Source organism: Amblyomma mixtum, chromosome 2, assembly GCF_055824585.1.
Source record: "Amblyomma mixtum isolate Tamu chromosome 2, ASM5582458v1, whole genome shotgun sequence".
NCBI classification, from domain to species: Eukaryota; Metazoa; Arthropoda; class Arachnida; order Ixodida; family Ixodidae; genus Amblyomma; species Amblyomma mixtum.
Window position 1 is genome coordinate 183513171 of NC_143013.1, and position 15036 is coordinate 183528206.

Here is a 15036-nt window from a genome sequence, read left to right on the forward strand (position 1 = left end):
TATATGAAAAGACCAACAAGAAAGGGGTAAGCTGTATACAACTCCTGTAGCACATTTGACATAAGAGATGCCATGTCGCTTTTTACAATCACCATCGCAAGCACTAGATATGCGAAGGCAAAGCTTAGATAGCTTGTTGGGGGCTCAGAAAATCATAGATACGTGGTGCCTGCCGGCGACCTTCCTGAGGTTGCGCCGCACACGTTACACATATGGGACAAGCACCGACTTTGAAGACGAGAGTTCGGGTCTTCTTTTTTTGAGCGCCTTTAAGTTTTTGCAGCAGGGTTTCAGCGACAGCAGGAATAACTAGGCCAGGGAAACCTCCCGCCAAGATTCGAAATACCTGACCGTTGAGACTTTCCTGTACGGTCAGAAGGAACGACTTTAGAAGGGCAGACTCCTGACAGAGGGACGCAATAGCTCTATTCGTACCTTTCAGTGTAAATAGTGGCATCCTGACAACTCTTTGTTGGCGCAGAGGAAGTACATCCAGTAAACTTGGCTATCACAGAACGTAGGCTATAAGTCTACGAACGGTAACTGTTGATTATCAAGTCGTTCTTGCGTGAAAACCAACCCTCGTGTTAATTGATTAAAAGCACTTAAAATCTGTAAAACAACCGGGTCAAGGAATGTAAAGGTCCGAACCCTTGAAAGAATTAAAACATCCTCTACATATCTAAAAAATTCTAAAACAGGACAGTCCCGTAAATTTAAATCTATTGAGTGGTTGATAAAGGCTCAAAAAAGATCACATGAAATTGGCGCGACACATGAATCAAAGCAGATACATTTGTTCTGCAGGCAAAACTGGTTGTCATGTAAGATAAAGGTGACATTAAAGTAATGCTCTAAAAGCATTAAAAAATTATCTGTTAAAATGCCGGCGTTGTTTTAGAACGCCGCAGCCTAAGAGCATTTGATACACTCTCTAGCAGATGCCAACAACTCAGGATGTGTTATGGAATAGAACGAATCTTCAATGTCTACAGAAAACGCAGAACCAATCTGATCGCTGTTCTGCAAAAACTCAGCAACATCTGCTGACTTCTTTACCAAGAAGGGGTCATTAATAGACAGATGTTTAAACTTAGGAAGGAGAAATCTACTGATCTGGTGTTGCCATGATCCCTTCTGACTTACGATAGTCCTAAATGGTAAATCCCGCTTCAGCGTTTCAGCCTAAAAAAAGACTCACGAGGAACTCTTAATCAAAAGCATTCAGCAACAACGTCAGCAGCAAGATCTTGCAAATCTTCGCACTGCAATGTTTGAAAAGAGCCATTGCGTCCCTCCGCCTGGAGTCTGCCCTTTTAAAGTTGAGCCCTCAAAGCGTGGAGGAGAGTCTCAACAATCAGGTCTCACGCCTCTCGGCGGTAAGCTTCCCTGGCCCGATTACTTCTGCTGTCGCTGAAACTCTCCTGCAAATACAAAAAGGTGCCAAAGAAGGAAGACCCGAACTCTCGTCTTCAAAGTCTGTGGTTGTCCCATGTGAGCACCGAGTGTGGCAGAACCTCAATAAGGTGGCCGGCAGGCACCACGTACCTTTGGTCTTCTCAGAACCCAACAAACAATCTAAGCTTTGCCGCCGCATTCCTGGCGTTTCCGAGGGTGACTGTAAAAACCTACACGGCATCTTCTATGTCAAATGGGCAACAGGAGTTGTGCCCAGCTTACCACTTTCTTGCAGGCCTTTTCATTTAGGCCAAACTGGCCATTGCATTAATGACCGGCTACGGGAGCATGAGAAAAATTTTGAAAATAACGACACAACGTCAGATCTTGTGCGGCAGGTTTCTTCCTGTGTGAGCACGTGTAGGGCTAGATTTACTAGCACTAAGACTATAGGCAGGAGCGCTAATGTAAAAAGTCAGGTTGTGCTGGAGGCCTTCTATATTAAAAGGCTAGCTGATCGCTGTTCGAGTGATGCTTCTTTGCCGATCTATAGCGCTCAATATTCTTTTCTTTATTCTTTTTTGCCATAATCGAGACTCGGTTGAATGACGTGTGAGCTTACACAGTATTTGCGCATGCTTGTATTTTTGCTTCGTATTCCGTGTGCCACTCCACATTAAACACTTTGTAGTAGCACATGTCAATCCTCGTATGGGTTTCTTCTCAGACCGTGTCTAAATTTGGTGCTCGCCTCATTTATATCTTTTAAAGGGACACCGATGAGAACGCTATCAACTTTTTTTTCTTAGTGAAATACGGTAGTTAAGATTTTGCCGCTTTGCTGCCGCTTGTCTGGCAGCGAAAGGTGAATTTATTGCTAAGAGATTCGGATTCGAAGTTTAAAAACTTTCTCCCGCAGCCAAGGTTCAAACTCGGGAATCTCTGATGACCAAATAAGAGAAGAGTGACGTAAAGGAGCGGGAACGAGAGCGAAGACTCCGTAACTGTGAGCAGCGAGCGCTGCACTCCCGCCTAGCAGCAGCCGAAATGAAAACTACTGCCGGCCAGACGTTGAAGGCCTCGATCAGGCGTCGTCGCTTCCTTTACGTTCCCACCAGCTTTACATTGGATGCTGTTACCGATTCAGACCAAGAAGTTCTAGCATTGAACTGCGGGCTGCATACAGTGACCTCAAACCCACTCAGAGTGCGATGCTTTTGAGGGCTGAGGCAGCAGGTCTCGCAAATGAGTCCTAGCGCCGAGGAGTCGGCAGCGTCGCTGTCCCCACCGAGCCACCGTCAGGACTCAAGTGTAATGACTGGTACTTGCGGGCGTATTTAAATTCGTTAGTAATAATTGTGGTTGGGCTGGTTACGCAGCCCAGCTACTTGGTACTTTGAAAAATAGAAAACGCCGAGCTTTGTGTTTTCTAAGGCGGAGCCGGTTTTAACATTAGCTATACACGGTTTGCACGAACTTAGTCCGAGGAGTACCTAGGGAGGCGCTTTGAAGACCTCTGATTCCCCGTCTTGTTAAATCGGGAGCATAATGAAACCACGCGGACAAGCAGACAGCAGATCCGCAAAGCCGACCACAATGTACAGAAACTCAACTGGGCGCCAGTTGCGCACTGAATTGCAGGTTTTCTTTTGCTTCAAACATTATCGCTTCTCGGCCTTTTGACTAAGATCAAAGCATTTCAATATTTAGGTTTTCCTTGTTCGTCTTCCTGGTATGATAAAAGTGCACCAGTGGTTTCAAAACGAAACTTATAAACTTCAATATTGATCAAACACGTAACCTTCATGCTCGTTTGTCAGCCTTTGAGATGTTTGGTGTGTTTGCTTTTAGATGTATTTCACCACCATGCTTGTACTTGCGAGATTGGTCTGCGGCGGTCATACCTGTATTTTAGTTGCTCTTTTCTACCTTACCAGAGCTTCCAGAAAGAGTGGTGTTTTTTGCCTTGGAGCTGGTATTCTACCGATATCAGCCAACTTCATTTTCTCATCAGTGTCCCTTTAACGGGCGACTAAAAGAGATATCAGACGTTACCTTGATCCAGCATAAAGAAGCCAATGCAAAGCTAAATTAACCCCAGCCATAAAGAACATAGGTGCGCACTTCTTGAGTTGACTAGATTATATGTCTAATGCTTGTGTGGAAAGCTAGGGATTGAGAGTTTCTTTGCTGTCTTTCGTTTTAATGTAGAGTGCAGTGTTTGTGAACTCTGAGTTTTCTAGTTTAACATCCTGACGCGACGGACAAGTCATGAGGCTCGCCGTAGTGGAGAAGTCTGGAATGATTAAGACCACCTGGGGTTCTTTAACCTGCTCTGGGAGCACACTGCTGTTTTCGTAATCCGCCTCCAGTGAATTAGAGCTTCCGCAGCCGCTTTCCAACCGGCTACCTTCAGAACAGCAGTCAAACGCCAAAGTCACTCAAGCAGCGGCGGATCATGGCGGATCGTAACCGAAACTTACGGGAGTTTTCTAGCCCTGGCTTAAGCGCCTGTCACACTAGGCCAACAGACAGCCGATTCGGTCTGCCAGAACCATGTCGTCGTGTTGTCACACTATGGCGACTAAAACAGTCGCCCGAGTATCGGCGTGGGTGCCAAGTCTTCCTCAAGAAGGCAGTCGGCCGATGTCCGTCAACTCTCATGTCACACTAGCCAGGCAACGTGCGAGACTTCCCGCCGACTTCGCCCTTCATCGTTCGAGCTCTTCTTTTCTGACTACTATTTCTTTACTTTCTTATTATGGTTATTATTATTTCGTGCCGTGCGAAATTCATCGGCCGTGGACGCATTATTTGTAATTTTTTGAGCAGATCCTAACATAGCAAAACTCCTCAAAAATCGTGATTATTAACCTTCACTTTAAGGGTAACGGAGTGCATTCAAATAGAAGGCAAGCATCGCCGAGGGCGGCAGAAAATTAGGTGGGCGGATTAATTTCAGAAATTTTCGGGAATACGGTGGCCGCAACTGGCGAAGGAAATGGTTAATTGGAGAAACATGGGAGAGGCCTACGCCCTGCAGTGGGTGTAGTCAGGCTGATGATGATGAACCTCGATTGCTTTCCGCCCTGTACTGAGTGGCAATGATTGCTGGGTGAAAGGCATGTCTCGCAAAAAAAAAACAGTCACTCGCGGACAAACAAGAAGAAAAAGGTTATTTAAGGGTAGAAATAAAAGAAAAATTGAAGAATTTTTTAACATGCTGGCTCGAACTGGGGACCTGCGGTGTGACAGCCTAGCAGAGCCTACTGCTGTGCCCACGACGCCACGCAGGACAGAACGACTCAAGGTCTTCAGAATTGCAGATCGGAAGTGCGATACTCGCGTCGGGATTTGAGCAGGAGACATGTGCGAAAACTTGGCCGGCGCGCTGCACCGGTCGCCGCTTGTGAGCTGCCGCCTCAATGCAAGCAGGGACACACGGAGCGGCAGGCATCGATGCGCCGCTCGACTCGAGCTCCGCCTAGAGCCTGTGTCACAAAAGCACATACGCTTTGCCACCGCCGAGCAGTCACTAGGCACTAGGCTTGGCGTCGAAGTTCGCAGGAGAAAAGACGAAGAGCAATATTTTCAGAGACCGCCTGTATACTCGAGCAGCGACGAAGCATGCCTACGCAAGGTGCGAGCTTTCGGCAACTGCGCTTCCCGCGGTCCTGCCGGACGACGAACTGCGGTGCTCCCCTTCCGCCCAGGTCGTCGCTAAGCCTACCTGGTTTCGCATTGATGCCGCAGCTTAGGGCACTTCCGAACTAGTCAGCTCCGTAATAAAGCAACTAAGTTCTTTACTGCGAACCCTTTCCATAATAAAATAAAGTTTTGCTCGATTCCCGCGACGCCCTATACAGCGGATCTAGCAGACGGCAGACGATTTGCACCAAGCAGCAGCAGCAGCAGCAAAGCGGATACGGGATAAATCTTGCTTGCATCGTAGTTTTCACAGCAATGAGCTGCTTGGTGTTGGTCAACGATCATAAAAAATGATATCTATCTCAGAGCATGTTAAAAACACAAAGAAACAATTATAGCGGAATTGGTTTCGTGTGTGGTGTGAATGCGTTAGCTCGGCGGCTGGTCTCACGTGCACCCGGGGGCTGGCTGTTGGCCCTAAAAGCATGTCGCACTACGAAAACATCTGCTCCTCGTCCGTGGAAGTGTCTTTGTCGGCCTGTGTGCCAGCTTGGTCTACCATAGGTAAGGTCTGCGGACCAGTCGGCCGATTGTCGGTGTCGTCGTCGGTCGGCCTGTGTGCCAGCTTGCTCTGCCATAGGTAAGGTCTGCGGACCAGTCGGCCGATTGTCGGTGTCGTCGTCGGGTCTGTGTCTTCATCATGTAATGGTAGTTTGAGGTCCCCTTTAATATTTCACTTTTCTGCTACGGCAGTTGAGGGCGCGATTCCTGGTTTTAGGTGTCGGAGCTGCCGTTTGCGTTGGTGGCGGAACACGAAGAAGTATTACGAAGAGGAAAAAGAAGTGATGAGTGCTCTTTGTGCGAAACTGTACGAACTATACTATATGGTGGCCAATATCTCTCCCTCAATGAAATATCCACATGAAGACCATAATGGTCGGCGCCTGGCACGAGCGGAAGCGCTAGCCCGATATTATGGCAACAAAACAGGTGTATACTACGTGGACGCTTCCGGCCCTCACCACGGGGGATGGTACACGGCCGCGGTAGTTCACAACAGCAACACAGTTAACGGCCTAACTTTTAGAGCTCGCAGTGCAACACAAGCAGAAGAGGTCGCGATTGCTCTCGCGGCCTCACATTCCAATTCAAAATACATAATCACCGACTCGCGAGGGGCCTGTCGGAACGTCGAACAAGGCTGCACTCCCTTCCTAGCCTATCGAATATATCAAAATTGCATACGGGATACGGACCCCGCACACCGTTACCTCATATGGGCCCCTGCTCATCAGGGGTTGGCAGGAAACGAGGCAGCAGACGCAGCCGCCCGCGCGCTCTCTCACCGGGCTGTTTTCTCCTCCCCATCCGATCAGGAACCCGATTTTAATCCGGTCTATACATTCAAAGATATTACAACATATTATCAAAATTGTCATCGCCTTTACCCTAGCCCATGTAAAGGCCTGAAGAAGGCGGATGAGCGGCTCCTTCTCCGCCTTCTCACCAATACTTTGCTGTGCCCGGCAGCGCTAAAACATTTTGACCCCTCCTTTAGCGGCAGCTGCCCACACTGTAGTGCAGTGTCTTCTGACACTTATCACATGGTGTGGGCCTGCCCCTCCAACCCCGCTATTCCCCCCATCCCCAACCCAACCCGGGAGGACTGGGAGGCGACCCTGCTCGGCTGCCACGACTTACAGGCCCAACAAGCCTTAGTCGGGCGCGCCCGGGCGGCGGCAACCGCCACTGGGGTCCCATACTAGGGACCTCCACCTAGTGTTTGTAAGGATCGGTCCCTTACGGGCTGATCCAAACATACCTCCAGTTCATTCGAAATAAATGTTTTCACCACCACCACCAAAATGAATAGGGCGTTTCTTTCTGCCAGAAGCTTCAGTAGCGGGAACTATCATAAGTCTCTGTAACAAGACGTGCCTAGTGAATTGTATTTATTAACCAAAGTTATATTTATTGATTTTGATGGAGATGAAACGCAAAAGGCGCAAGTGTGCTGTGCGATGTCAGTGCACGTTAAAGATCCTCAGCTGGTCGAAATTATTCCGCAGCCCTCCACTACGGCACCTCTTCCTTCCTTTCTTTCAGTCCCTTATTTATCCCTTTCCTTGCGGCACAGTTCGGGTTTCCAGTGAGATATATGTGAGACAGATACTGTGCATTTCTTTTCCAAAAACCAATTGATTTTCGAAGGTCGAAAGCTGGTGGGTTCATGAAAAGTATTCATTTTTGAAATAGATTAATAAATAAATTATTTAATTAGCAAGTATTAAAAATATGGTATGATTTTGGACTCACTAAACAGATAAGACCAGGCTGCGACTATGTTTTTCTGCATAATATGAAAAGGTGTGTTTTCGAGAACAGGCCGTTAGTGTGGAATTTAAGCTACCGGTGCAAGGTAATTCCTTTTTCTTACTGTTAGATTAAAATGAAATTTCACGCGAACTCAGAGGAATCAAGTTTGAAACACATTTAGGGAGCCTAGAGAAGCTATAATAGAAAGCGTTATTTATGCAGATGGGCGTGCGCAGTTGTGAAGCTATTCTCGCATAAAAAGAATCAGGATATTATTACGGCTTACGATGTGATGCAAAGCTAAATCGAAGGACTGGTTGGCTACCTAGAAAAGTAGCGCCGATTGAACTGATCTTGACCAGAATTTTTAAATTGTTTTTCCGAAGGTGCTACCATATTCTGACTGAAATACCTTTTGGCTTCTCGCAGGATTAGCGAACCTAAATGGCGACGTCTGGGATGCAAACAGAAAATTCTGCATGCGCGAGCTGCGAGGCCTCACAATTCTGGATCCCTCAGCAAAGGACTGCACGGCGGTAAGGCATCAGTGCACTTCCTAAGTTAACGTTAAGAAACCCCGAACAATACTACTCTTGAAAGCACGAGCTGATGGGCGAGTTGGTTGTACATGACATGATTGAAACAGCGCAAGGCCGAAGGCCAAAAAAAGAGAGCAGAGGAAAGGAGGAAAAGGACAACACAGCGCTGAACTAGCAACTGACATTTATTTGGCACGCTGCGCGTATAAATACATTCAGGCACCAAAATAGAAAACAACGCATACAGCAATTCATGCACCAGGATCCCTGCAAGCAAACACAAACTAAGAAGTGCGATTCAGGAAGCGAAGTTCTTTTTGTGATAAAGACACTGATGCAGCACTTACACATGTATCACCATACTTCTTGATATTTGATGCCTCGATAATTTCCCGTGCCGTTCCGTGTCATTGTTTCCGAGAAAGACACTTGGCAAAAATGTTTAGGACAGTTTCTGAAAGAAAAACTAACACAACTACCAGTTGACGATCCCTTCCATGTTAAGAATTCCCTTGACGTGATTAGCACTCTAGACTACTACCATGACAAGCAACTGTGTGCTTTTTCTATTGACGTAAAGGACTTGTACTACTCCATTCCGCATGACAGTCTCCTTCTGTGCATTAGGGACGTAATTGAAAATTATGGTGCCATTCGCTTTCAAAACGCAGCCGGCATGTCGGTCGAGAGCTTTTTAGAAATGTTATTAGCCTACCTTGAATCCACGTATACAGAGTGGGAAGGTCGAATTTTTATCCAGAAGAAAGGGATTTGCATAGGTTCCTGCATTGCTCCAATTTTGAGTGTTTTTTTTTAGCAATGCATGACAGAGAATTAAGTAACCGCTTAAATGGCGCAGCTGTTGCGGCAGTTCGTCGCTTTGTGGATGACTATCTTGTTTTACTGACTTGTGACCGCGAAGCCTTTAGTAGGGAAGTGTCCAAAGTTTGTGGTGTATTTTCCGCTGTTCTTGCCCCTTTGGACGTAACTCATGAAGTTCCTGTAGAGGACACAATTAGATTTCTAGACTTGAGCCTGAAGTTTTCACCTTGCAGTGTGTGCTGGTCCTTCGAGCCTAGGGCCAATAAACCGTTGCTACCTTACAGTTCCGCACACTCGAAGCTTGTTAAAAGAGGAATTGTCATGTCAAGCTTCAGGAGTGCACTTACAAAATCCTGTCTACATCTAACCGAACGCAGCTTTAGTAACCAGGTAGAGAGGCTTACTGCTAGTGGCTATCCGCTTCACGTGCTTTCTTCTGTGGCCGAAGTTTTGTTGAAGAAACTGAAATGCTCCGCCAGTTCTGAACGTCAAACAAGTAAGCGAGTAGCAGCCATTCCCTATATCCACAAGATATCACATAATTTGAAAAGTGTTGGTAAAAGAGTCGGAGTGGATGTTGTTTTTTCGGCCCCCGTTAAGTTATCTAGCTTGTGTACGCGTGTCAACAACCCAGGGAAAACTTCCCCCGATTGCCCCAAAAACCATGAATGCAAATTTGTGAAGTGTCAAAAAAATGTCGTGTATTCCATTCCTCTCACTTGTAATAGGTTTTATATTGGCCAGACTGAACAGTGCTTAAATGATAGGCTCAGGCAGCACCGCAACAATGTAGATAACAAAGAGTCTCGTAACCTTAGCATGCATTGCCGTGAATGTGATTGCACCCCACAGTTTAATTTTTGCCGAGTTGTTGCTAGGAACAAAGACCAGCTTTGCCGGGAAATAATCGAGGCTTCAAATATCAAGAAGTATGGAGATACATGTGTAAGTGCTGCATCAGTGTCTTTATCACAAAAAGAACTTCGCTTCCTGAATCGCACTTCTTAGTTTGTGTTTGCTTGCAGGGATCCTGGTGCATGAATTGCTCTATGCGTTGTTTTCTATTTTGGTGCCTGAATGTATTTATACGCGCAGCGTGCCAAATAAATGTCAGTTGCTAGTTCAGCGCTGTGTTGTCCTTTTCCTCCTTTCCTCTGCTCTCTTTTTTTGGCCTTCGGCCTTGCGCTGTTTCAATCATATCAAATACTACTCTGTGGCCCTCCGCCCCTTTCCTTTATGCGCCGAGTCAAAAGCCAGCGCACTCGCAATTTGCCACATGTCAGCTTCGATGCTCATGTATGCACCAGAAACTAAACTATCATTTCAGCTAAGCACATTTGAGTGCCGTTAAATATTTTTCAACTTAGTTTACACTTTGTTTCGAAATTTGTTTTGTATTCTTGTGATTGTTGTTTTCCTGCTGCTTTAAATTCATCAACCTCGTCTGGTGCCCGCTGGGCATATTATATCTAAAACAAAATGACGAATAAAAATGAGTAAATAAGGTTTCTCATAATCTGGCCACTCTATACAAAACGTGAAGGGCTGAGCACCCCGCGCACTGAAAAAACAATAATTGTACCCACTTTAGCCTACACGTACAGCGAAGCTCAAGTGTGTATGCCCATGCGGAGAGAAAGAATCTACCGCTCTACGGCTTCCGAACAATTTGCTGCTCATCTCATGAAACTACCTAGAAAAATATGTAATCTCCCTAGTTCATGCTGCTAGCAGATGCTCTATGAGTTCTACCAGCAAGCTTCACATCTTTCTGATGGCAATTGATTGCAAGTAACTGCAGACATCATCATCATCAGCAGCAGCCTGACTATGCCCACTGCAGGACAAAGACGTCTCCCATGCCTATTCAATTAACCCTGTCTTTTGCCAATTGCGGCCTACGTATCCCCGCAAACTTCTTAGTCTCATCCACCCACCTAACTTTCTGCCGCCCCGGCTACGCTTGCCTTCTCTAGAAATCCACTCCATTACCCTTAAGAACAAGCGGTTATCTTGCCTTCACATTACGTGCCATGCCCAAGCCCATTTCTTCCTCTTGATTTCGAATAGAATATCATTAACCCGCGTTTGTTCCCTCGCCCACTCTGGCCGCATCTGATCTCTTAACGTTACACCTAACATTTTTCTTCCATAGCTCGCTGCGTTGTGCTTAAGTTAAGCTGAACCCTCATTGTCAGCGTCCAAGTTTTCTGCCCCATAGGTGAGTACTGGTAAGATACAGCTGTCGAATACTTTTCTCCTGAGGAATATTGGTAAAATGCCATTCATAATCTGAGAGAACCTGCCAAATGCGCTCCACTCCATTCTTATTCTTCTAGTTTACTACTTCCAGCACCACGCTACCAACTGCGAAATGCTGTTCCCTTGCTAGACTGTTGAACATTACATTGGTTTTCAGCATGCTAATTTTTAGCCTCACCGCTTTGCCCTGCCTGTCTAACTCATTGATCATGTTTTACAATTCATGTCCTCAGTGACTTAGTAAGGCAATGTCATCAGCGAATCGCAAATTACTTAGGTATTCTCTGTTAGCTCTTATCCCCAACTGTTCCAATTTCAGCTCCCGGATTACCTCCTGTAAACAGGTGTTGAATAGCATTGGCGAGGTTGTGCCTGCCTGCCTGACACCTTTTCTCATTGGAATTTTATTTCTGACTTTATGGAGGACCCTGGTAGCTGCGAAATTGTTATAAATATCTTCGAATATTTTCACACAACAATCTTCTACACTCTGATTCCGCAAATTCCTGCATGACAGCTGAGGTTTCCACATAGTCAAAAGCTCTCTCGTAATCAGTGAAGGCTGTATATAGGGGTTGTTTATATTATGCGCATATCTCTATCAGCTGATTGATAGCGTGAATATGGTCTATGGTCGAGTAAATTTTACGAAAGTCTTCCTGATCATTTGGATGATTGAAGTCTAAGGTTGACTTGAGTCTATTAGCGATTACCTTAGTAAATACCTTCTAGGCAACGGACAGCAAGACGATCAGTCTGTAAATCTTCATGTCACTGACTTATCTTCTCTTATGAATTAAATAATGCTAGCGTTCATTCAAGCTGCTGGTACGCTAGAGGCTACAAGGCATTGTGTGTACCGGGCGGCTAGTTTTTCTAGCACAATCTCTCCTCCATCCTTCAACAAATCTGACGTTACCTGATCCTCACCAGCTGCTTTCCCCCTTCGCATTGCTCCAATGGCACTCTTTACTTCCTCCTTCTTTACAGAACACCTTCTTCGTAAGTGGTTTTCTGCTTGTGTATATTTCATCTTCTTTGTGGAACGGGTTTTTTTCGGAAATGGCAGGGTGCACCACAGAGTTATCACCTTATATAATTTGGTGCCATGTAAATTATCACTGTTCGTGTATGCTTTAACTTGGCTAATGATGTCTCAGACAAGTTAAAACTCCCAGTCTGAAAATCGCAGCTAATCATGAGAGTAGAGATACGGACGCGAATGCGGCATTTTTTGGTGATATTTCGCAAGGCACGCAATGTAAATTAACGAACACTACGGGTACAAACATATCAAAACGAAAGAGCTGACCATGCGTGCGAGGACGTAAGTACGTCGCCGTAGCTTCTAGCGAAGCTCGCCTTCGATCATGACGCACAATTCGCATCCTTTCCTGATCTCAAGGCACGTCTGTTTCTTCGCTTTCGACTACAACGCCAGGTGTCATCTTCCACGCACCTTGTGGCGGCGCGCGGTAAAGGACAAAACGTGCACATAGCGTGCTGTAAGCTTTAGCCACAACGCGTGTCGCCTGCCAAAAGTAAGAAAAATATTCCGATTGCTTTTACCAATCTAAGTAAAATGACTTCTTGACCTTTTCCGCTCATCTCCAGCTAAAAGTCTAGTTATTGGTAATGTCGCGCATAATTAAACGTGTCCATGTAGAGTGCTGGCTACAATGAACGTCGTAGCGGGCATCGGCATGCTAGGCTTAATAAATTGGGGTTGTTTACTGTCCGCACATGCCTAAGCATGTATTGCTCTTCGTGTATAGCATCCGGAAGATATGCAGACTGATGGTCCACCGCGGGAATCAGCAGCGTAAATGAACGAGGAACCAAAAAAAACAAGTTTTGACGGCAGGCATGACAAAATACCGGACTAAGAGAAGCCTATGCATAAACAGACCTATCCAGGCAAACTCAAAGTTATCTGTCTCGTTCCAGTGCAAAATTTGTTCGAGTAATACTTGCTACCGAGAAATGGCAATGTTGAGGCATAAACTGTGCTAACTATAAAAGGGTGCAATGCTCCCAACGAAACAGCGTGAAAGCGCAAACTGTTTGTTCGCTTCCTTCCTATCCTGGCTTTCTACCTGCGGTGCAGCACTTCAGGTGCATTCTGAATGTAGCGCTAGTTGCATTGTTGATTCCTACGCTACTTGCATGAGAGACACATTTTATAGCATGCGAGTTGGAAATATTTGTACCAACAGCAACTGAATTTCAGAGTATATGGAAACCAATTCATTAATATGGGCTTGAATTCCATTCCGCGAGTTTGCTGACTGCTGACGCCTGTCATCCTGTCTACGTTGCTCAGACAACAATAAACACCGCCGCCACATCTAGTTTGCTGAGACGGTGAGGAGGACGTCGACGTGAGGCTGAGACGGCGTGACATCGAAGCTTTGTGATGCTGCTGAACACTGAATAGCAGTTGTAGGACAGATATCGCAGTGTATTCGTAAAAAGCGCGTTTGTCGTAGTACTTATACAGACTGAAGCCTTTGCTCCTCTCTTTTCCAGAAACAGTTGCACCTGCTGGAACGCTGGATTAGCGAGGCTGACAGCCAGCCGTTGTCTCTGCAGAGTTCACTCCAGGACTACTTCGCCTGCAACGTAGCGTCTCTTTTCTACGGCTCAAGGATCGCTGATGACTCTTTAGCCCTGCAACAGATGACCGACCTGCTCAAGAGGATGGGCAGGGAGCAGTTCGATGGACCACACTTCACTTTTTGCCCGCAATTTCTGTGCCGTCTTCTTGAGGCCTTACCATTCACTAGATACGGGAGGCTGCACAGAGCTGGACATGAATTCTATATGTTTACAATGTGAGTATCCAACGTTCCGCTATTTATGCGAAGTCTGTTCCTTATTAGCTGAAGCTCTCGAGGAACTGTTTTGCGCCTGCTTTTGTCAACATGGACGACACCTAAGCCTTGAAGCCAAGGGCACCGGCGGGTAAACATCGCCAGAATTACCAACTTCTTTTTCAACTACCAACAGCGCGATTGATATTCACATGGTCCATCCATCACCATGGAGAGAGAGCCAGTGGAATAACTCGGATATGCGACGTTGCAGTGGGAGGGCGTTTATATTAGCAGATTTGAATTTCTAGCATCTAGTGATTGTGCTTATATCGTCTTCTGATCAGTTTCGGCCGCAGCATGAACACAAAATGAAACTTTTTAACATTAAACCATCCCCAGTGCATTCTACCTCAATGCTCCAAATCTTCGATGGAGATATTCGTTATTTTCTCTCAGTGCGCTCAACAATGAATGCTGTGAAACCAACCTTTTTATTCTAGGTCAGAAGAAAAAGGAAAAAAAAGTTACTGTTTACGTAATAGATTAGAGCCAAAAGCGTACGGCGTAAGGTTCGCATCAAAGCAACTTCCTTCAGGCAGTATTCTTCAGCAAATCTCATTGTCATATTGAGGCTAGATGCACTCCTCGATCTAAGCGTGCCAATTTTTCTGGTCCCCAGAACTTAATGATACCCCGTCCTGATAAAACTTTGTTTTCAATGGCATCGGGAAAATGCGTCCCGAATAAAGCTTTAAAGACTTTAAAAAGCCGACATGTGTAAAAGACCTGCCGTGGTTGTTTCGCGTAAGAAAAAAATTACACCCACACTTAGGTGAAGACAACCCTGCAAAAAATAGCCAAGTTTTGAACTGTTTCGACCATCTATTCATGTCTAAAAGCACATTATTTCCGCTCAGCAGATTTCCTGCCCCTATGTCACGCATCTGAAAAGGAAATTAGACTTTTTCAACGATCAAACTACACAGTCATGCACTCGCTTAGTTATATGAAGAGCTACTTCGTGCAGCAACGCAATACTTACACACGTTTCTCTCTCAAGACAACAGATGGAAGTTTCTATTCAGAAACAGAAGGAAGAGAAAGAAAAGGACTTCTTTCACTCCTATATGAGAACGATTGAGAAGGCAAATAAAGAGAAGCATCCATTGTTCCAACGTGAGTTGCGGAGCATTCTTATTCTACAAAATTAATTCTTCTCTGCCAGCGAGTTAAAG

General features: G+C 45.7%; 1 protein-coding gene across 1 annotated transcript in view; it reads left to right on the forward strand.

Annotated features, from left to right (window-relative positions):
- The window catches only part of LOC149361779 (cytochrome P450 2B11-like), a 43503-nt gene that overhangs the window by 732 nt on the left and 27735 nt on the right, over positions 1-15036 (forward strand). Inside the window, exons 2-4 of the mRNA XM_089569584.1 lie at positions 7792-7898; positions 13515-13819; positions 14862-14977. Of these exons, the coding sequence (XP_089425710.1) occupies positions 7842-7898; positions 13515-13819; positions 14862-14977 (478 nt within the window). The 5' untranslated portion in view covers positions 7792-7841. The remainder of the gene's footprint in view (positions 1-7791; positions 7899-13514; positions 13820-14861; positions 14978-15036) is intronic.